The 23,764-nt window shown below is 36.8% G+C and overlaps 2 protein-coding genes across 2 annotated transcripts; both read left to right on the top strand.

The window, feature by feature from the left end:
* The first annotated feature begins 278 nt into the window (after positions 1-278).
* Positions 279-5,792, top strand: fgf3 (fibroblast growth factor 3). Its single transcript, XM_006642653.3, has 3 exons — positions 279-1,076; positions 3,160-3,263; positions 4,361-5,792. The coding sequence occupies exons 1-3, from the start codon at positions 800-802 to the stop codon at positions 4,727-4,729; spliced, it is 750 nt and encodes a 249-aa protein (XP_006642716.1). The 5' UTR covers positions 279-799; the 3' UTR covers positions 4,730-5,792.
* A 9,730-nt stretch (positions 5,793-15,522) lies between these two features.
* fgf4 (fibroblast growth factor 4) lies at positions 15,523-21,847 on the top strand. The gene is made up of 3 exons (XM_006642645.3): positions 15,523-16,103; positions 17,713-17,816; positions 19,206-21,847. Exons 1-3 carry the CDS (start codon positions 15,797-15,799, stop codon positions 19,380-19,382), a joined length of 588 nt encoding a protein of 195 aa, XP_006642708.1. The 5' UTR covers positions 15,523-15,796; the 3' UTR covers positions 19,383-21,847.
* Positions 21,848-23,764: the final 1,917 nt, after the last annotated feature.

The raw sequence follows: 23,764 nt of genomic DNA, 5'->3' as shown, positions 1-23,764 counted from the left end.
TTTGAAAGAAAAAAAACATTACGTTCCCAATTGAAATGCTTTAAAAAAGAACAGTATGAATGAACAACAAATCTTTTATTATGCAGCTGTTTTGAATGAGCGCTCTTACAAGCCACATGTGTAAGTTGCTTCATTTTAGCATCATTCAACCTAGTTGGCACGTATTGTGAATTTGGATTGATAGTAGCAGACCCCAGGGAATGTTCACCCGAAGCCCACAGTGTATAATTTTCGAATGTATAATTGGCCTTTTGGATCTTTCAAAAGAAGAGCTCAGAAGAAGCTTTGCCCTCAGATGGCTTGCTCTTTGTGATGCGGTTTTCCGTAGTAAGCCACTGTGTGTAATTTTATCCACACTGCACTCTCATGCCTCACACAAGACTGATACCTTGCCTCCCTTCTCCTTTGTATCAATTGGTCGGAGTTCAGGCTATTGTTGCTGGAAGGTTCTTTTATTTCTATGTACTGTCGATCAACGAAATCTCACGATAGCCTCCTTGTGAAATTCGGTGCCTTTTTCGCAGAGGCAGTCTATTTGGAGAGCAAAGAGGACTCATGATCACCACCCAGTCTAATCCAAGCTCTTGTGACCGTGGTGGTCCTAATCAATGACTACTGGTTTACTAGATCATTGCAGATAAAAAGAAGAGATCGGGACAGATAAAGCTGGCAATGCGTCGTGGGCTGGATCAGTGCGCTTCGCCACTAAGACAGCGGCAAGCAGGACTTCTTTAATGGGACCCCATGTATCGTTTTTTTCTATTCTAGCAAGAAGACTAATATTTTCGGCCATGCCACAATGGTTATAATTCTGATTTTGTTGTTGCTGAGTTTCTTGGATCCCAGTAAGCAGGAATCTTTGTCCCCAAGGCTGGCCAGAACTCCGAGGACTCCTTGCGCCAAGGGCCGGTTGTGTGACCCAAGGCACCGTAGAGATGCTGGGGGACGCGGCGGAGTATATGAGCACCTCGGGGGAGCACCAAGACGCAGAAAGCTCTACTGTGCCACGAAGTATCATCTGCAAATACACCCCAACGGGAAAATAGACGGCTCTCTCGAAGAGAACAACCCATTTAGTAAGTGGATATTTATAAGTAACTGTTTTAACGCGTGCACGATATTACATTGACATTAAGTTGTGGTACTTATTTAAAATCGGAATATCATATGACTTGTTTTTATCAGTTTGTGACGCAGATTTTGGGGGTTTTAGTCTGTTTTTGAGCTGTCTGTTGATTTAGAGGTCTTACGGTTATCTACATAATTGCCATGCTTTGCGCATCAGTTTAACTGCAGTTGACCTATTTATGATACAAATGTCTGTCTAGCAGGCTGAACTTTTTGCTTTAACTTTATATTCATCTGCAAAATATTTATTTCAATTCAATAGCTTTGCACTCCAATAAATTAACAGCTGTTTGGACTGTTAAATATAATTTATGCATTTTAATCCATACAATATTCTCAGATAATAGTAAATCACTTGGACAATAAAATAAGCTTTTAATCACTACAGAGCGTGTTTAGCCCCTATATTCCAGAATTTAAACTAGTTTAACGTCATTAATTATGAGTGATATTTAAGCGTTTAAACATTAATAAGCGTTAAATATTTATGCACAAATCAAGCCATAATCTTGCAGCGCCGACTGGCTTTGTCATTGAAGTGACTGGTTAAGAATAGCAAAGCATGCCTGTTTTAATAATAACTTCAGAAGGGTAAAGTGGTTGAGCAACAATAGGTGACTCCACTGAACTGTCACTCTTGTTAGACAACCTCTGCAGTATTTGCAGGATTTATCCCAGCACGCGTCACTTCCCTTAAAAGCACGATGACAGAAAGCAGAGATAAAATAGGATACAGATTAAAAAAAAAACACCAAAAAGACCACCTTGTGGCTATTTTGTGTTCGTGAAGGAGTGCATATGGTGGCTATATTCCAGTCCACTTTTATTTTTAAATCAGTTTTTTTTTTCTCCTTTAAGGTTGTTGCACTAATCGAAGATGGCATTGTAATAAAGTTTCCCCAATAGGTTATTCCAAATGCTACACAACAGAAAAAACAGTTATTTGGTGAAAAATAAACAGTTTTCAGAGGATAATCCACCATTTGATGTTTATACCCCATTTAAAAAAGTAAAACGATCGATCCTTGAATTTCTGACCTCTTTTTTTACCATTTGCAGATACAAATGCGACATATCTAAAATACTGTGATTTTAAGGACGACGGTTTTGTTAAAATGTAGGTTTGTAAATTGCTATTAAAAGTCAAACGAATAATATGTACATCTACACGTTCTTTCTGTATTCTGTAAGGACCTGCTGGATCTCTTTCCACAATGTCCATAATGAAGGGCGTGTTCAAACAATATGTATGGAAAATCAACACGTTCGAGTTTAGTAATAAGTCTGAGCTAAAAATTAACATTGAAATCATCACGTCTCTGATTTTCAAATTAATGCTGTTGACTTTAATGACTGAAATTCTTTTAAAAATTAAAGCATATATATATACACACACTTCATGATATAAAAGGACTTCACTGAATTTCATCTGTCTGGACAAAAAAAAACAGGTCTGCCATCATGAAAGGATTTAAACTTTTTTACAGGATTAACCAAACCTGTAGTTCAGTGTCATTCAACGTTTCTTTGGATTTATGTTAAATCTCATTGACCTCTGTCAGGGTTTAATCCAACTCGTACTTCGAGGTCTCAATAAATCGTCGGAGACTTGATTCTTTGTAAAAGTCAAACGGGCACTTTTCCTAATTGCTTACGCATTGCTTATTCATTGAAGCAGTTAGTCGCAGCTGTAGTTTTCCAGTGGCCAGTCTACAGAGGGGTGAAAACATACACTACAATAATGACACCTACGTATATGTGGCTACTACTAATATTAAAAGGGTCTCAAACGGGTTACAATTCTAGATTTGTTTTTAGCTTCAACTGATTGTGTACCACGCTTAAATTAATAGTTTTAAACGTTCCTTTAAGATCTCAAGGAGTAAACTGGCTTTTCAAAAATATGGTCCCATTTACATTTAATACGCTTTTGTTGATGTACAGTATACAGTAACCATTTCCCACTTAAAGTGTCTGCATTGATATTCCATTCACTGAATTAATACAATGTTTTGACCTGTTTGTCTTCAGGCATATTAGAGATCACAGCCATTGATGTCGGAGTGGTGGCTATAAAGGGTCTATTTTCTGGTAGATATCTGGCCATGAACAAAAAAGGACGCCTTTATGCCTCGGTAAGTTACATCACATTTAAAAAGGAAAGCCTCAGATTAAAAGCACCGGGAGTTCGTGAGCTACAAGCACGCTATTTTTCCCCATGGGCTGAGAAAGTGAAAAATAGTTTTGTCCATCATAATAAAAGAATGCAAATTACACTCATTTGCAAGATTTCAGCACATAAGGTCTGTGATACATCTTGTTTTTTCAAGACAGAAAATGAGATCAGATTTCCAGCAGGGTTCTTTAAAGCTGTCATTATCAGTTGTAAGTAGGCCAAGAACTCAAAATACTAAGTGTCTAACTAAAACATTGAGTTTCTTTTAGTCCCATATGTATGTTCCACTAATTTGTCTTTTAAAAATTTTGTATTGATTACTAAAGAAGAAAACAGGTGTTTGATTATAAAAAAGCCAGTTGGCAGAAAAAATGTTATATATAGTCTGTAAATTGACCTTCATCCTACTGAATTAAGCCATTAAGATTTATTTAGAACCAAAAACTTTGTAATAAAACATTTCAATAGGATTTAAGTTATACCAGATCAAAGACCAATGAGAGAGAGGCTGAGGGAAAGGTTTTGATAAAATGCTTCTCCTAAGTGTAAGCTACAACGACTACTATTAATCTCAGACATATTTCGGACAACCTTATCATAAATTTCATAGCTGTTTATGCCACTCCTTAATTCTCTTTGAAAGTATTTGTCATACTTGAAAACAGTCTTTTCATGAAAATAAAAGTAGAAACATTGTGGACAAGTCATAACTCTTAATGAAATGTCATGTATTAGGTTTAGTTTGGTTGTTAATATTTCAATACACAGCTGAATTTGCTACTTACCCATTTGAAACAGAAATCCAATGGTATTTACGGGTCTGATACACAAAGTGAGAAATTGTATTCAAATGAGCTTCAAATCCTGTCAGTTCAGTAAGTATAATATGGAATTAGGGTCAGTATACCTAGAAAATATGCAAGCTAGAAAAGAGTTTATCGCTTTTTTAACTTAAAGATCATAAATCACAGGACTTCAACCATCCATGCTTTCATAGCATTCATTTGTGACAGAAAAGTAAAATATTAAAATGTGCATACATTATTTGTTCCTCAGGAGGTGTATAACCAAGACTGCGAGTTTGTGGAAAGAATCCATGAGTTGGGCTACAACACCTATGCATCTCGACACTACCGGACTGCACCACAGCTTTCAGAGGGCAAGCGCAGGGCCAGCGCAGAGAGACTCTGGTACGTGTCTATCAATGGGAAAGGGAGACCCAGAAGAGGCTTCAAAACCCGGAGAACGGAGAAGGCGTCGCTTTTTCTTCCTCGAGTGCTGGCAAACAAGGACCATGAACTGGTGCGGTTATTCCACTCGAATGTCAGATACAGGGAGAGTCTTCTGAGGCCAGACAGTCAGAACGAGCGAAGACGCCGCCGGCACAGAGTCCCCGTTTTTCAAGTCGCCGAATCTCTAGATTGAAGCTGCACTCCCGTAGCAGGATGTTGTAGGTAAAATACATCGCACAGACTTTCTAGAAGGTGCATAAGATTGTGGTTTAGAACAAAAACAACCTGAAGTACAGCATAAAAACCATATACCTTCCATTGGGAAGCACTGGTTGAAATCATATAGACTAATGATGAAGGTGTTTCACATGAATGGAAGGAAAAAAAAATCATTTCAACACTTTGGATGTACATTGTATAGATAAGTTAAAGTGACCAAAATCAACACTGCTGGACATTTTTCCTACTTTTCATCACATTAAAACCAGTTATTTACAGATTTTATCTGTACTATATTTGCAAAAAATGTCAAATAACTAATGTATATAACTGTACAGTAGTATTCTATATTCTTGTTTCAGTTAAGATCAGGTTCATTTGTATAAATAGTCCTTTTTAGAGTCTTACATAGACTTTTTTGCATCTGAAAAACTGCAGTAACTCATATAAAGTTAAATAAAGTCATCAAAAAGATGGGGCATAGTAAAGCACTTTTTTCTGATTTCTGAACAAAATTAGGAACAACAGCGATCAGAAAGTAACATATATTACTCCTAAGATGTGATAGTCTACTGTCTTAAAACTGCAGAAAGGTGACCTGCTATATTACTAATGTTATTCATATTTATTTAGTTAAATTACTCCTTAAATTATTGATGGAAGATCCTTATTCCACTTAACATTGTTCTTGAACTTCACACTGCTTTCAAAGAGACCAAGTCCTTCAATTTCACAAGGTGACCTCACAAATTTAAACTGTTAAAGGTACTTGTTTTTCCACCACTAACTGAAGTATGCCAAGGGATCCTATGAGCATGTAAAGTACATATTTGACATGCTGTGCCAACCTCTTCATGATGATTCAAATTCTCAGCACATTCTTAAATGCCTTCCAGATTTTGAGAACACTTTAAATTACCTGATCAACTTTCCCCAAAGATAGATATTGGGATGAGATTAGAAAATTAAAAACGATTTTTTTTAATGCTTTTAAAAAACTGTGTAAAAAGGTTAAGTTATTTCGTAAAGTGTCACCAATAAATGAAATCATAATATGCAAGCTGTCTCTCATTATTGAATTGGGATGGATGACCTTTGGTCTTCACAATTTTGGTAGGCCATGGTTTTGTCTTTCCATGTCTAATTTGTAGCACACATTTTTCTTGAAAACAAAAACATAAGAATTTCTTTGTTTCTCTGTGTGACTGTTATTCATTTCTAAAAAGTAAGAGTGGAGAAAACAGCACCCTCAGTGAATCTGATCCATCCTTCTCCGGGTAAAACCGGTATTATTGTAGGGTTGCTGAGTTACTGCTGTGAAATGAAGCATCTCTCTTGGGCCCATGAGTGCATTCTCTTTGTATCTACTGTACACCGTTTCAGGTGACATCACTCTTTTTAGAGAGAAGAGTAGTTTGGAATTTTGTCCCTAAAAAAACTTCAAGACCTCTAGTTTATTTTGGTTCTCCAAGGCAATATCAACATCAAGTTTGCAACTTTGTAAGATAGCAGCTATACCAACAACAAGGCCAGAGACAGGGTTGCAATGTGGAGAAAAAAAGTTATTTTATACTTCTGAAATCTGAAGGTTTGAGGGATCATAGGTGATAATAGCAATATCTCTAGGGAAATGTGGGAAGGCATGTTCCATGTTCTTCTATGGAGACAGACTTAGCCTAAAATGCAGTAAAAATGATTGTCCCTTCAAAAACAATCTCAAAGTGTTGAATAAAGTGGAAAATGTTTTTAAAAAATTATAAACCTTGCAAGAGATTGCAATTTTGTCTTAAAGCATTTCAAACAGGCTATGTATTTCTTCTAGGTCTGAAGTTAAATTGTTCATGCTAGTACTAGTTCTCTCATGTCTTGGGAGAGAAAAATGACTATTAATTGATTTATTAAGGATGGCTCCATTATGTACAAGACAAAAAAAGTGATCTACACTTCTTTACATTCAACAGTACGTGACGTTTTATCAGAAACAAAATGTTCAGAATAAGTAAAACAAGACTTCTCATCTTTGTTGTCTTTTTATGACTATTCAATACATTTACCTGAAGCCCATCATAGACTTCAGAGGAACCTACAGATTTTAGGTGTAGGACACCGAAACCATAATCCCAGAATAAATGTATTGATCATCTAAGGCTATAATGTGTCACTGCCCAGCTAGCGCTTAGAAGCAGACCAATTGTTTACTGTAAATTGATTTAAATATGTACTTAATGCAATCCATAATGTATTAAAAACCAAACGCATGATATGTCGGTTTTCCCTTAAGATCTATTTGCTTAGAAGAAGTTCCATGCCTGAAAATCCAGTCACCACTGCATACATCCATTCTTAGGTTTATTGTATTGTTTTGTTATGCGGGTTATTTTTCTATGTATTAATATGAAGATAGATCGTCTTTCATTTATTGTCAGAAGGGTATAACCCTGATGCTTGTAAATATATTTCATGTTTGTCGTTGGCACAGCAACTAATAGAAATTAACGTCATATGGACTTGTCTTCCTTGAGTCTTTACCACCGACACTGTCCAAGATAAAATATTGTCAGTAAGAGATAATGGACATGGAACATACACCTCATTTTGAATGTGGCTTTTCTGACTTACTGTCTAACGTTCAGAATGAGCTAAAGTAACTCGGGGGAATTAAGACAAATTATGCAAAGTGCGTTTAAGTATCCGGGTTTAACAATGACGTAAACCAATAACCACTTAAGATATGCTTCATGTATTTATTAATAAATAACATTTATTCCTTAAAGCAAGACCGATATCACATACTACAAAATATATCATAAACATGCGCAAGGCAAATTACAATCGGTATTCGAAAAGCGCTTTACGAAGGCTTTTCAGATTCAAAAGCTTCCGCATTTGTCATCGTTTACTCAATTACTAAACACACAAGCGCACACGTGTACCTCAAGAACAATGGATGGCGTGTGTAGACTGTGGATTTATATTATAAATTTCCACCTCGGTTTTTGACGCTAACTAGAATATCGACATTGACACATGACGCCCTTATTAGTTCAGTTGCATTGGACAGGTAAACAGAAGCACCGAGGTTAGAGTTCTGGGTCCTGATCAAGCACTTTGTGTTGACCTACAGCACAATGACGTGTGCGCAACCATGTCGAGGGGTCAGAAATGCTCATTAGCAGAGTTGTGAAACATTACCTCCCACCACAGCACAGCCACCCCTCTGAAGTCCAAGCAAGCTATCTTTTCTCATGACAACCTGCTGCCGAAAGCATCAGATTCCTAGTGGAAAGAGTCGAAAAGAAAACTGTACAAGAGAAGTCTGGTAAGCCCTTCCAAACTAAAGGCCTCAGGAAACCCATGTCTCCTGTTCACTTGTAGACAGTGCACCCTAGGGGCAGGAAGTCAGGAGCATTTATTTCTTATTTCTGCGTTTGCCGATGTATAATACACAGAACTTGATAAACAAAACGAAACACGAGTGTGTGCCGGGGCCAATTTTTGACGCTCCAGATATGTTAACTTAAAATTCACATTTCCACTTCTGCTGTAGCAAAAACAAAACATTAGGTCTGTTCCACAAAGACCAGGTTTAAAACAATGTTCTTTCAGGAGAAACATCTACAAAGTCTTGTGGAACCTATACATATCCTGCAAGTTACTCACTCTAACAAAAACAAAATAAAATATAAAGTTTCATTATGTCTGCCTGTGGTTATTAAAGTGTTTTGACTGCCTTTGTGCTTTTAATATTTTTGACTACGTTCTCAACAGCTGTGCCAGTGTTGTCTTTTTTTATTGTGCTTTGGCTGTTTAAGTGTGCATTCTGCAGCTAGACTGTATTAGATGGTATTGTCTCTCCTCATATCCTGTACGCTTGACTTGGCCTTGACTGAAGCTGTCAAGCTAACACGCAGTACTAAACTAAAACAATAAACAACAACAGCGGGAGTACAGTCAAGACATGGCTACACTGCACTGATGAACCCTAGTCATGACTTAACTGGTCTGTATTAAATAAATGTTTTGACTACTTTCAGACTATCCAAAAACATTAAAATCACCTCGTCCAGTTCAAATTTTCTGGCAAGACCCTGTACATGCACATGAAGCATATGACTTGAATGCCCTTTTTGTCCATGGACAAGTATGTTATCAGAGGCCAAGATGAGACCTTATGCACAACTCCAGGGTATTAATGAAAGATTGTCTAATTAAAGCTACTGCTATTCAGCTTCTCTCCATGCAGTCTCCCAGGCTTTTAGTGGCAAGCTCTCATTCCGTCCTAATTGGAGTAGTCAAGAATTCCCCCTGTACAAAACCTCTCTCCATACTGGAAACTCTTTGTCCAGTCTGTCATGGCAGTTTTATAATCTAGGGTCTGTCTCCATGAGTACACACGGAAAATAAAATGATGGTTTTAGGTCTTGACTTTTAAAACAAGCCGATGTGTGTTTGGTTTTGAAACGTTAAGACAATTAAAACTAATCTTAACTGATTCCTTCATACAATATCTATACCCAATAAAATGTAAGCTGAAGCATACATTGTTTTATAGCATCAAAATATTGGTTAAGAAAATAATGAGAATGCATAAAACTACCAGCAATGTGGATCCTTGAGGAAAAAAAAATCTTTCCAGAGTATCTGAAAATCTCAGATCAGTAGTTTATAGTTTTTACTACAGCTAATATAATTTGGGTATTTAAATCCATTACGTCAAACTACATTTGATCTTTAGGGTTTATGACAAAGACGATTCAGTTTTATATATAATAATTATTCAGGTCTCTGAATGTCCTATAGAGGGCAGCCTGTGAAATCTGATCTCGCAGGTGCATGGCAGAAGGACCCGAAAAGCAGCCGAGATTCAATAGCTGACATCGTTTATACTGCCTTTCTGCACAGCAATCGTACCACGCTGTACCTGGTACTGATTTTTACTTTTATAAAGCAAATTTGTTGTTTTTCTTTCGCCCTTGACATTTTATTTAATTTCCCCTATGTTGCCCGTGATAATTCCCGTCACCAGAATTACACAAGAATTCACTACACATGTCTTATGATAAAGAGTAACGTTAGTCTTAAAAACCTCGACACTACTCAAGCCTAATTAAAGTTTTGGAGAGTTGAGCCTGTCAGTTAAATGAATGGTCTTGAGGCATCATAGACAGTTGCTGATTGCTTTCCAACTCATCTTATTTTGAGTGTGTGAGGAGTGAAGTTCAGACAATGGTAAGTATCCTCATTATGCTGTCTAATAATGACTTACTACGCTATTATACACTGATTTGAATCAGCATGAGCCGACCAATGGTAAATACCGCACAGGCGGCAGTGTGAAGTAATCAAGGTTCTAGACTATCTAGGACATAACTAGAAAGTTATAGGTCCGAAACGCTGGATGAAGACGGCTTTTCTACTCTTAATCGAAGTACTTAAATAAAAATGCTTCAGTAAAACACCCCAGCTGTACGAATATAAGTATCTTTTAATAAAAGCGTAACCCCGATAATTCGGTATTTTTCTTAAACACAGTACTTGCACTTGACTTCAAAGAGTTGTAATTAAAAATCAAAATGATCTTTATGAATAAGCGAATAACCAAAATTCAGGGTAATGTCACTGGGTTCAGTAAACGACTGTTAAAATATCTGTTTAAAATAAATTTACAACACCTACAGTATGCAAACGTGTGTGGTCACACACTTATCTTATTAACTGTTATAGGTTTAGGTAGAGTCATTCTTGAAAGCAATCTATTTTAGGGTTACCTGATTCTTCGTCATTTGAAGTAATAATCAGAATAGGGATTGCAAAACTCTAGGACATTTGCAAATGATAAATGACAAAATCAGTAGATATTGATGAAAATAAACATCGCAGGTTTATTCCCAAAATACATTTATTCGACAGAAAAAAATTACAGCACCATGGATAGCGGTCTAGGGGGATTAAGCCAGATTCAAAATAACTTCAATTGGAATAAGACTCCGAGTGGTAGGGATATAATGAAAACGAGGGTAAATTTCAATTGAATATCAAGCTCTACAGATTTTCAATTCCAGGAAAATAGTCTAATGGTACTTAAGAGGGAAAAAGAGATAGTTAAGACTTATAGGGTGTTGGCTTTATTGACAGATTGTGATTCAGAATACTATTAAAGGTCTATTTAAATTGGAAACCATAATCTCCCGGAGATCCAGATAGTTTCTTATCGATATTGTGGAGATAGCACTAGTAAAAACGCTTTGGATGTACTTCAAAGATTTAACATTTTCAAGGCGTGTGCTACATTAACGTCCACGGCCTATAATGAACGTGATGAAACGAACGAAAAAAATAGTTCGTTTAAAAAACCTGAATAAATTGATTGAAAAGGTTAACATTTAACAACATTTATAACCAAGGATAAATGGTTAATCATTCGTTAGGTTTAAAAATAATTTTAATGAAAAAGTAAAACTTACCACAATTAAAAACTTGTAATATAGTATCACAACACAGGGCGTTCACGTCACCTCAAATTGTATTGTAATTCAAAACGAAAATGTATGATTTGGCATTTTGTGATGTTTTATAGCAATAAACACGCCTTAAAACACCAGGAAACGAAAAGATGGTTCCATACAACCATACTAAAATTAATCATTTACACAACGAATCGTTATCATAGTTAACTTCATATAGTCAAGAAATCAATAAAAAAACGAATTAAACAACAAGATGATTCATTTGTAAGTATACCCTTTTATAAACATTGAGTTCCTTCCTAACTACGTATTTAATTGTTTACATTTTTCACTTTAATATACCGGTTCATGTACATAGAATAAAATCCATATTTTACAGACTCCCTGCAATTTCTACTACATTATCGTCTTGCATTGTTTTCTAGCCCACTACCACAAAGTTTCCCATTGAAGAATTTGTTACCATAAAAACTAATCGTTATTTTGAACGTCAAGCATAGAACTACATAAAATAGTGTCGCCATCGTTAGTGATTACACTGAGCTGCATACATTTCTCACTTTTCGCGAAATAGTACGCCCAGAAAAAAAACACTCCACCATTTTAATTTTTACAAAACACCGTCAGATGCAGGTATTTAATTACTTTGTATTTAATCCAAACCTGTCGTCCACTTGAATGATTGACAGTACCATTAGCTCCGCTAAATTGAAATGAAAATATACAGATTCAACATACTAACATTTTATGTATAGAAATACTGTAAAACATTCAGACTGCAATATCCTTATTTTGGATTGATCAAGGTTTATGAATGTGTAATAGGCCACCAGCACCATCAATATCTTATCAGTGAATGCATTCAGCTATCTTATTGTTGTTTTGATTTTGAAATATCTATTTCGAAATGTTTCTGTATTATGTATGCAACGTCATTTTCTTTCGTCAGAAGTCGAGAATAATGGATTGTTCCCAATTAGAAATATAAAGTATTTACTATTATTCAAATTGATATATTAATTATCAACTACCAAAAAGCGCACCGTATGAAAAAATCCAAATGAAAAACCATGCTTTTAAGCTAACAGTAACTTCGCGTACTTATGTTTCCAATATGTGGTCTTCTACAATTGACATGTTGTTCGGTTGATGTTTTTCTCCACTGATAAGGAGATGTTATAAGAAATATTTAAATATTGTCTGCTATCAAATAAATTACCTCATAGTGAGTTGTGTCTTCAGAAACAGACAAGGATTCACATGGTTATGAGTAATTAAAATGAACAGATAAATGGACAGTCTTGTGTCACCTATGCTACCAATGCAAACTAACTGTCAAAATATTTTGAGACCTATCCCTTGGATTGGGTTATTGGATGATCCCTATTGTAACCAGCTACTCTGATCTTCTTTGGTCTTTGCAACATTTGTCATCAGAACACTGAGCGTTACAATAGGAGGTTTTGATCTGCGCTAACACTTACAACTAGATACAAGCAGAGGTCTACCACGAGGAACACACAGAGATCAAATACACCGACAAAAAAAAAAGACATGGCTTGTGTGCCGATGTCTCGTCAGCTCGCAGCACTTAGTGAACCATCGGACCCTATCATCTAGGGGTCGCCCAGCTACAGCTCAAGTTATTCGGGGTACTGTTTCTAGATCTGACGACATTCTTTGCCCCCATCTGCACCGTGCTAAAAAGAAGTGGGTTTATATAGAGAACCAACCAGACGTGAACGTGAGAAAACGTTTTCATGCGAATCTTCCGCTCAGTGACTAACTTTTCTTTCTAATAATTGCGTATCTGTGTTTGCTTGGGGGTAGTTAGATTGATAGGCTATATGAAAACTTTTTCAAACTGAGCATTATTTGAGAATAGGATAGCCCGTAAGTGACAGATCAAAGAAATGCAGTTGCATATGTGACCGTAGATTGAATAGGGTTTATATCCAGAATCAGTTAATGACATTGTATTTAGAATATGCACACCACCAGAGTGCTTTCATTTACAAGATACATGTTGTTATACGGGAAGAACAAGAGGATTATTTGGATGCACTCGTCAATCATTTACTATACAAGTTCTGCCTTCGAGACGCTTCCAAAACTACATGTTTGAACTGAAATTCCATAATTAAAATGGTTCGACAGTGAGTCGAAGACATAGTGAGTCAACATTTGGCTTGGCTTTTCTTACTCACATTTTGGTTATTATAATTCTTATATATATATATGGGTCTTCCAAAAACCCTGTCTCGACAGAATACGGATTTGAATTCCAAGGTTAGCTAAAATTACCAATGTTTGCTGGTGAATCACTTTTGCAATTATAGAATGACTCCACGCAAGAATTCTTTACAAGACCACCCTCTTGAGACACCTCCTTGAGATTGTGACCATTGCACTAAGACAGGAGATAAACTTTTTTTTTTTTCGTAATACATGTTTGAATATAAGAATAAGGTTTCAAACAAGATGAAGCCATTCAGCCTGTTTGGTAGCAGTTAGCTGATCCAAGGATCTTATCATGCCGATCCTTGAAAAAGGCCAGAGCGTCAACAGCATGGCTGATCAGCTTGTCCCATACTCCTACTACCTTTGGTGTAAAGAAGTGCCACCTGTTCTCAGTTTGACATGCACTGCGATATGGTTTCTACTTGTACCTTCTGTTTTGAAGAAATCCGACGGGTTGACTTTGAGGATATTGAATACTTAGACCAGGTCCCTTCGTAGTCTTCTCTGTTCAAGAGAAACGTAATATTAAACTAGGAATGCTTTGAAAATTGGTACATTGTAAGTGCGCTCCATACCAGAAATTGCCCCCCAATACGATAAACTGACAACTTGTCTCTTAACACGTGCATTTCCAACAGGCTAGAGCCAGCAGTCCTTTCACTGAATTCCTAGTTATTCTGCACAAGGTCAAAAGCCACACCATTATCTCTTCCTAGCAGGCATCTTACTAATAATGAGCAGGTGCCAAAATCACCGTAAGCAACACCCTGGCATGTATTTAATTGTTAAAATAACAGACAATAAGCGGTTTGTGGGCGAATCGTGCTTTTTCTATATGCAAGTATAACATACTTCCTTTGATATAGGTCTGGTAATTCTCTCTTTCACGAGTTAAACAGATCTGCCTTGCTGCGCTGAAACAATATTATTATATTCGATTACACGTCTTTCAGGAAGGTCAGTAGTTTTCGCACCTAAGTGAGCTTTAACTTTGCCTGAGGCCATTCTGTTTTACGTTGCATCCTATACCAGATCAGCGGGGGCTCTGCACGACTGGAACCGGCCAAAACTACCTCAAGCTATAGAGACCCTGAGTCATGGTCAGACACCACTTCATGCGTTACTCCAATAGTTCTTACCGATGATCTAGTGACGCACACGCACCACAAGCGCAAACTCACTCCGCAGCAATGATTAAAAGTGAATATGTACTCGCTGTAAAATCATAACAGTTATATAAAAGACTTATTTACGGGTTTACTCCTCATGGAACAAAATACAATGGTAAAAAAATTGAAATTCAACTTTAAGGCTTTAATGTTTTCGTATCGCGGTTTAACAGGATACTTTCAACACCTTTGCTAATCGGTTTTGTTGGCAACACAAAGTGCTAAATATTAATCATAGCTGAGTTGCTTAGAAGTGTACCAGTGAGAATGTTGATCACTACGGACATGCACTTATCATGCTTTTAAAAGTTTTATTTCCCATTCACATTGTTCTGTGCTGGTCAACGGTTTTTTTTAATCTTTGTCTAAAAGTAGCTTTTACAATACTTAGAAAATGACTTTTGTTTTTTCCTGTTATTGTTCATTTATAGAACTGTCTCCTGTACGACATTTCAGACTGTTAGCTTTGTAATTTCCTATTTTACATCCTCCCATACATAAATTATTTTATTTTTGGCTTATAATGAAGGAAGCTTTATACAAAGAAAACTCTATACTATGTTGCCAGGGCACTTCTGTAATCTAAATTCCACAGACTTTGACAAAGTCTGACTTTGTGTTGAACGCTGACATTAATTTCACGCACAATCCAGTATACATTAGCATTTGCAAGCGAGTGTTTGTTTTTTATCTGATCAAGTTAAAACTTGTCATTTGCTCCAAGTTTTTCCCTTACCACTGTCGCTAAATCGTATGAGCATACACTGAAAGAATCTACTCTTAGGAGCATCCGTGGGTGACGATCGTGTTAAAGTGAATTGAAAGCTTCAGTAGGTGGCGTGATGTAATCGAAGCAGATATAAATATCGTCAGTGAGGGGAACGGCGGCATGGCTGAGCTGTGCTGGTGTAGCCGATCAACACTTCGTAACTTCTCTTGAGTCAAAACCAACTTGGGATCAAGTTCGAATAAACTTCCAGAGAATCAACTTCCATTTAGAAAGCAGACTCCATGCAGCATCAAATGGAAAGTCGCAGCTTCGTTTGGAAGTGAGCGTTTGCGTTCACCTTTTTTTTCTTTTTTTTCCCCTTTGACCTAAGAATACATCGGAGAGAGAAGCAGAGGTATTTTTAGTGCATTTGACTCCTTCAAACACGTGTGCCCATGTTGATCAGGATGACCATTCAATCAGCCTTATTGCCTATCTTGGTCTTAGGACTGGTGTCTAGTTTGGTGCGCTGCGCTCCCTTTCCTAACCGGCAGAACGGCACCCTGGAGCGCCACTGGGAGACCCTTTTCTCTCGCTCCTTGGCTCGAATCCCCGGGGAAAGACGGGAGATCAATCGGGACAGTGACTACCTTATGGGCATCAAAAGGCTGCGGCGTCTTTACTGCAACGTGGGCATCGGGTTTCATATTCAAGTCTTGCCCGATGGAAAGATAACTGGAGTGCACAACGAAAATCGATATAGTAAGTAACTTTTATTTCATACGGACTTGCTAGGTGACTTATGTCAGCCCTACCAATATAAAATTGTCCCGCAGCTGGCATTATGCTCCTTGTAAGAAGACGTCATCAAATACAGCCGACACCAAAGAAAGTCTAGCGGATATAATATGTATATATTGCATATACTGTACATAGAGGGAGATACGAATACACTTGTCTGTACTTTTATTTGACATTTGCTGCGAGCTACCAAGGGCTGCGTTGTTTACTACGTAAATTACCACTTCTATATCAAATCTTCCTAAAACACGGATCTTTAACTTTAAACATCAGAACACAAAGTAAATCAAGTATTTTCCGTGTTCCCTACGTTTCGGCGTGACAAGCTGTCACGCATGTGTAGTTTCAGGTTCAGTTAGTTAATCCATTATATATATCGTAGCCTAATTACCGACAATTACAGGATGTACGAGCTGAGGACATGTTATTAAAGGGCGTGAGGTCCCGATAAATGCACCGGGCCTATTAGGCTTCCTTTTTGAGGAAGATGAATGGATTCTTTAGTATTTCACGAATTAGCTGCGGGACACAGTTTTAATGCTTTGAGGCGTAGCTTTAGTGGACTTGTGTACGGCCTCGAAGACGGTGCTAATCATCCGCTTGCTTGAGCAATTTGAGCGGCTTCTTTTTTGAATCAAAAATGCTCAGAGCAATATTTTCTGATGTCAGAAAGAATCAGGTGTTCATGCATGCCAACATCTGGAGGCTCACAGAAACATTTGAAGGTTTTTCGCAACAGGTTTTCTGTAATAACTAACCTGGTATTCACAAACCATGTCAATGTCTAATGCCAGTCCTAAAGTTAGGAACGACAGAAGAGCATCTGTTACGGAGGGCGTTAACCCTTTGGCCCCACACGTCTAATTAATATCCTTCCCCGACAAAAGAATATTTGGGGAAGCATGCTGACATCTCGGATAAAAAAAAAACATAACTGAGATGGTTCACGGGAGCATCCGTACTAAAACAGATTCCATTCAGCTTAATAAAAGAAGAACCATAAAATACTGTCGCTCCCATGTCGTGGCTGTTTTGTGATATGACTTTTCTGAGCGACAAGGAGTATTGCTTTCGGATTTAAAAGAATGTAGTGGACCGTCAAGCACATTGCTTGACGATAAAATAAGAGAAATACGACAAGATCAGTTTGATTTATTAAACTAGTGACTGTAATTTAGGCAAACAGGTTTTGTTCTATTAAAAAGCTATTTTTTTGTTATTTTGACGTACGTTAAACAGATAACACAAAACGCCAGAAAAGATGCTTGATTCAAATGTAGCCTACAGACACTGTCTTATCGCATTATGCAAGTCTCTCGCTATGATACCTGGCACAGTAGTTTCAAGGCAAGGGATAACACCCGAAACAACTGAGGTAGTAGCCTTTGTCCCGTGACTTTAAGACACTTTTTACGACGACTAACATCACCTCTGACTAGTTATAAATGACCTATCTCTGAAATATAAACACATACAGAACTTTACACATTAAATAGTAAAATAGTCTTCTAAACAGTTCCCCTCAGATAAGATAGATAACATTACACTCTGATTGTTCTATCAATTTCAGGTCTCCTTGAAATTTCCCCTGTGGAAAGAGGTGTTGTGACACTCTTTGGCGTTCGAAGTGGTCTATTTGTGGCCATGAATAGCAAAGGGAAGCTGTATGGATCTGTAAGTACAACAAAAAGATTTATGGGTGACTTCCGCTGTAGATGTCTTATCAGTGCCTGATGACAAATTCTCCTGTACTTGAGTTGTGCTATCCCCTTAGAAAGCCCCTCTGCATCACATTGTTAAGAGCAGCCACTGCATGCTTCTAGTTCTTTGCCTTGTTTTCATTGTAAGGCGGATAAACCAAGGAACGGCAGTGCAGTAGATCATTTGGCCTGCACATTCCATTCTTTGCATTGCCAGCCAGCACATGTACCTACTGTCTTCCACCGTGTAAAGCTAAATTGACCAACTTGGACCACCCAGACTGCGTGGCCAGGTCATAAACACTGGACCTTCAGTTGTTCCCCCAGGTATTTACAAATGTCCCTTCATTACAGGCAGTTACAATGACGAATAAAAAGTCATTGCAGGATCCAAATCCAGAATAGCAACTTGCATTTATATACTGCGTTTCATCTCAAAAGGATGCCCAAAGCACTTTACCTATCAGAGGGGACTTACTTCATCCACCAGTGAAGTGCAGCTCCCCACTTGGGTGACGGGGCGTAAACTATTTTGATCCAGCCGCTTCACAGCTGATCAGACTGCAGACAGAACCTCCCACAGCCCAGTGTCCCCTATCAGCGTGCAGGGACATGGGTGTGGAAACTAGTCCAGAAGGAATAGTGCCACCTACTGCTCTACCAACAGTACTCAATCAATAGCAGCAAAACTTCAATCTTGCTCGAGCATATTCTGAAATAAAAAAACGAAGGGACAATGGTACTTGAATTAGCAGGAGTATTCTAATGTTATATAGTATATTTCTGTACACGTTGTATCCCATCTCTCTCATTGTATTTAACCTGTGCATCCTGGTGTCTATGAGTGTTCATCTGTTCTATGTACTCCCAGTACCACAAAGACTGTTAACATGTAGTCAGAGATTGCATGCAGTTTGTGAAAATCTGTCTTTCACAAATGGAGGGAGGGAATGTTTTGATGCTGTTCAAAAACTTGGGAAGTACTAGGAATAGACAATGAGTTAATAAACTCAACAGTGCATAGGCTACGCCAATAATCAACCTATCAGTCCGCTGTAAAAATATATTCTTTTTGCAGCAAAGAGGCCTGAGGAAATAAGGCTGTTAAAAGATATTGATATGTTTTATTGAAAATGCTATGATGAGATAAGAACTCAACAATGATGAACATTACCATAAAAACGGGTTGCTAAGGTATTAATTCCAATTCTTATTACTGGTATTAATATAAAATATCATCTTGAACATGGTAACTTTTTTAATCAACACAGGAAGGATAAAATGATCAGCTTTTCACCTTTGTAAATGATGCACTGTAAACAAATACTTGGTGTTAACTATTTCTTCCCTCTCTTTGTTTTAGAGTCATTTCAACGACGAGTGCAAGTTTAAGGAACAGCTCCTTGCTAATAACTACAATGCTTATGAGTCCGGAGCATATCCAGGAATGTATATAGCACTGAGCAAAAACGGCAAAACAAAAAAAGGAAACCGGGTTTCTCCAATAATGACAGTAACACATTTTTTGCCCAGAATCTGAGTGATCCAGCGTGATTGGATTGGGGGCACAAAACGATGCACTTTTAAATGGTAACGTTTTATGCAAGAGTAGGTGTATCATATTTTATTTAAGTATGTATATATTGTGGGAAAAATATTTATAATTCTCATGAATTTTATATATTTCTGAGAAACACCTTCAAATCACGGGACAAACAAAAATAAAACTACTGGTTTATTTAACGTTTTTATTTATTTTCACTGGTGTGCTGCTATAATGTGTTTGGATAAGTGAAATTCCTTTATTTACAATGAGTTTTCTTTTGCACTGTTTATAAATGCGATTGTAAAGTGACAGTATAGAAGTTTTTTTTTTCTTTTTGAAAGAAAGGCGTCTTAAGTCTTAGGCCTTAGTCGTAACTTGTGAAAATGTATCAATCCTGATAGTGTGGCAAGCTGAAGCAATCGTACAATGTCTGACCTCCTTTGTGCAGTGTTGGTATTTAATTGAAACAGTATCGGTTTACTTCTGGTACAGAAAGTGCAGTGTTGAAGTCCTACCCCACAAATCTGTTTTTAGCTCCGCTAGGGCTGAACTTTGAACTTTTCTGCAGTCAATCTTTGTCAGATCTATAAGGCATCGGATAGTGAGGCATCTTTTCACCATTATGTAAGCTGAGAGTTTTAAAGTTACAACGCAGATAAAAAATGAGCAAATTTGCACAGTAAGTGTTCAATTAATGTGTTATAACCTAAATTTAGTTTTTCCCTCCAGATTTTTCGTGTTTCAATCCCCTGTCTGCAGCAATGAAGAAGGATAAACGGTGCTGAAGGATAAAGGCCTTTATCAGTTTTGGTTATTGCTTGTGTGTAGCGAGCGCCAGTATTATTTTAGACGAAGCTTCAGAAATAAAACTAATGAAAGAAAAATCAAAGTTGCAAGAAACAAACGAATTCCCACCGAGAATATCAAATACACGTCTCCGCGCAGTATTTTGGAGGAGAAACACGCTGCTTTTTTCCATTCCCGTTTTTTTTTGCTTTTTGTTCTACCTCATAACACTCGCAAACAATGTCTCCTTACAAATACTGCTTGAGAGGAAGTTATAACACGCATCTACCATACACTGTTCAGTTAATTTCTTCTAAATAACAGATCTTTATACACTGTCCTTCTATATGCAGCCAAAAGTATCCAGGCGTCCATTGCGTCCTAGTTGAGCCTTGTCACGTTTGAGCTATCTTTACCCTGTGATTTACTTTTAGTAAGGATAATCATGGTGAAAATATTTGCAGACAGCTGTTAGACTGCACTATATGGTCATCCAGTAACCCTATATTTTTTTCTTTATATATTTTGCAAATATAACTCATGGTAGCCAGAGAAAAAACAGACAAGTTACTTTACGGTTTGAACTCGGAAAATTGGAGAAAAAAAAAAGCTCTCTGGGATATGCTAGTCACCATCTGTTCCAGGAACGAAGACAAGAGAATGAAAACACTGGCACTGCTATGAAGTAAGCCAATATATGTTAGCATGTTGGAATCACTACCGTTAACCCTTCCAAAATACAGGGACTTTGAAGTACATATTTAACATTCCTTTTACCCACTGTTCTCAGCTGCACAAACTGTAACTCTGTAATAAGTGCTGAAAATACACAGTATATCATCAGCAAACAGCGCATGCATCAGGACCAGACTTCTACTTCTTTATCTGTGTTTGCAATTAGCAGCATAATAAGTGTGAGGTGCATTGTTCTCAGTAATTATTCAATGTTTTGTACTGTTATTGCTTTCATTTTTGTATTGCAAGTTCATGTATCCTTCCCACCTGAATGCATAAAGTAACAGTTTAAATATGAAAACATACTGCAGGTAAAATGATAAAGATCAAGTGTAAATTGAAAGTTATTATATCCAGTGGCTGTTCACTTCTTTAAACTTTATTTCCACTGTAGCAGCCATTGCTTACAAAAGGCAATATCTTCCTATTTCAGATTAACCAGTATGTAGAGGCAAATTCCAAGCCATCATTTGACTTTTATGCAACTAAAACAATAATAATTTAATGATTAAATCAGTTAACATTTTTGCCTATTTACTTAATAAGGAAATATTACCTCCATTATAAAGCGAAAAAGACAAAATTGTTGTACATTAAAATGGGAAAGTGTCCAAGACCTAGAAATAGTTTAGCTTTTAGTTGCAAGGTCTATAACTTCATTGATTATGTGAGTGAAGTAAATAGACCTCACTAATTTTCTAGCATTGCTCATGCATATTTTTGGTAACAAAACCCTCTTTTAAAGTCATACAGTCTTTGTTTATGCATTCAGGTGCAGGCTTCATAGCAATAGGAGATAGTAGAAAGACTGAATACTGTGTTCATGTGGTATGTATTTAATGTGTATACATTTACCAAAATTTGTCTGTAGTTTTATACAGGTCTGTTTAATATTGTGGTGTATGTGCTGTGCACATTTTAAAAATAACTCAGAAGTAAATAAACCATGTTCTGTAAAACTATCCCTAGTGCTACTGAGTTATTGCAAGATTGATATATTAAAACAAAACAATTTACACAGATCACTTGGTATTTTCTGATTGTGTCTTCCAATCTGGAGGAAAGTGATATATTCAAAATAATGGGTATACGTTGAATTTTCACCACTGATAACCACTTTCATTCCTTCTTTAGTTTAGTACACATTTAGCAGAATTTTGCAGATTACTACAAATATGACTTATGAAACTCCAAACTAAAGTACTTCAAGTTGTGAGAACAATTCATTATGTTTTTTACTCTATTATAATCTAATGAGACAAATTCTGAATGCCACACACAAGAGAAAACAACCTGTGGGGTGAGCTTTTTTGTAATGATGACTAATAAGGATATAGTTCAGACTTAAATCTTTGTGACACTTAACGTTGTCACACAAACTAATAGGATTGCCAAATCTTTATAGACCGTCTATGCCAGTATTAGTACTCTCAGTCTCATGTCTAAGTGAAAATACTTTTGGCAACATAGCATTTCATTGTTTGCTGCAGGCAATTTTGATCTAACTGAATAACATGTAATTCATGTATTTGCCATCAAAATGAATATGAAGTATCTGGAACAATATATTGATCAATGTAACTTATAGTGACCTACACTTTCCTGTATTAATATTACATGCGAGAAAAAAAAAAACATCAGCAAAGCCAGGTGTAAAGATGGCTACAAACACCCAAAGTTGCAAAAGTTCAAGTTGCTCTTTAGTGGTGAAGCAGTGAAAATCCCTTTAGTAAATTGGTTATGTAAAGTAGGTCAAACACAGTTAAATTGCTTCTGTGATATTGCTGACAAAGTGTGAATTAGGTACATAGCAATAGTAAATACAAGTCTGATGCTATGGGAGGAAACTGGGCTAACTTGTTTGAAATATTTACTTCAGAGTGACTTTTTGTGTTTACAACACCAGTCATCTCTATGGATTAGATCTGCAAAGTTAGTTATCCAATTAGTTAAGACTTCATTTGCAAGGAAGGTAGTGACAAATACTTTAGCCTTTTAAGTGCCGTGCTAAGCAAAGCTACAGTTTTGAATTTCACAGGACCCCAAAGGAACAAAGAGAATAGTAACATCTGATTAAACCACATTTTTTTGCATTAGGGATATCTTCCATAAACTTCCTTTTGATGTTTTCTTATATTATTAATCACATTCAGAGAAAAAGAATAAACATTTGCTTGTAGGAACCTAACCAGAAAGTATGACTCAGACGTTTCTGAAGCAGATACATATAAAAGTTACTAGATATTTCACATGTCTAGACTTCTCTCGCATCCTTGTTTCTCTTAACCATTTTGAGGAGCGTCTTACTCCCTTCCTTCTGGATCTATCCCAGAGGAAAACAAACTAACATTAAAGTAAAACGAGAAGAAGAAAGGTTCATAAAACCATAAAAAGTTGAAAGTCAGAATCTGCTACTTTCTTGCTTTAATGCATATATATTAAATCAATTTCAGATACATCTATAGCATAATACCTTAAAAAAAAAGTTTACCAATACTGGTAACTTGGAAATCTTTATTCACTTCTGGTGTTATTAGGTTACATTAAATAGACTCACCTGACCCCCTGCATATTCTGAATTGGCCTTTCAAGATCTGAAATATACAAAGACTTCAAGGAACTAGACAACTCAGGAAATTGTCAACTATGCATTTGTTAACATAAAGGGTATTGGTAGTGATTGCCTTTAGTACAAAGGTGTCATAGGTAAACAAGTATCACAGCAGGAAAAGATGCTAGATTTCACACATGATTTGTTCTCCACTCACTTAACTGTGTCAAAGCAGAGCAAGCATTCGATACTCAACACCTTCTACTAACAGATGCACTGGCACTTGTGAATATGCATCTAAATA

This window comes from Lepisosteus oculatus, chromosome 21 (genome assembly GCF_040954835.1).
Source record: "Lepisosteus oculatus isolate fLepOcu1 chromosome 21, fLepOcu1.hap2, whole genome shotgun sequence".
In the NCBI taxonomy this organism is placed as follows: domain Eukaryota; kingdom Metazoa; phylum Chordata; class Actinopteri; order Semionotiformes; family Lepisosteidae; genus Lepisosteus; species Lepisosteus oculatus.
This window is presented reverse-complemented; position numbering and strand designations above follow the sequence as displayed.

Coding starts and splice junctions, on each gene's coding strand:
- fgf3 (XM_006642653.3), top strand. CDS start 800: ATGGTTATAATTCTGATTTTGTTGTTGCTGAGTTTCTTGGATCCCAGT. Junction 1,077..3,159: donor CGAAGAGAACAACCCATTTA/GTAAGTGGATAT, acceptor GTTTGTCTTCAG/GCATATTAGAGATCACAGCC. Junction 3,264..4,360: donor AAGGACGCCTTTATGCCTCG/GTAAGTTACATC, acceptor TTTGTTCCTCAG/GAGGTGTATAACCAAGACTG.
- fgf4 (XM_006642645.3), top strand. CDS start 15,797: ATGTTGATCAGGATGACCATTCAATCAGCCTTATTGCCTATCTTGGTC. Junction 16,104..17,712: donor GCACAACGAAAATCGATATA/GTAAGTAACTTT, acceptor TATCAATTTCAG/GTCTCCTTGAAATTTCCCCT. Junction 17,817..19,205: donor AAGGGAAGCTGTATGGATCT/GTAAGTACAACA, acceptor TCTTTGTTTTAG/AGTCATTTCAACGACGAGTG.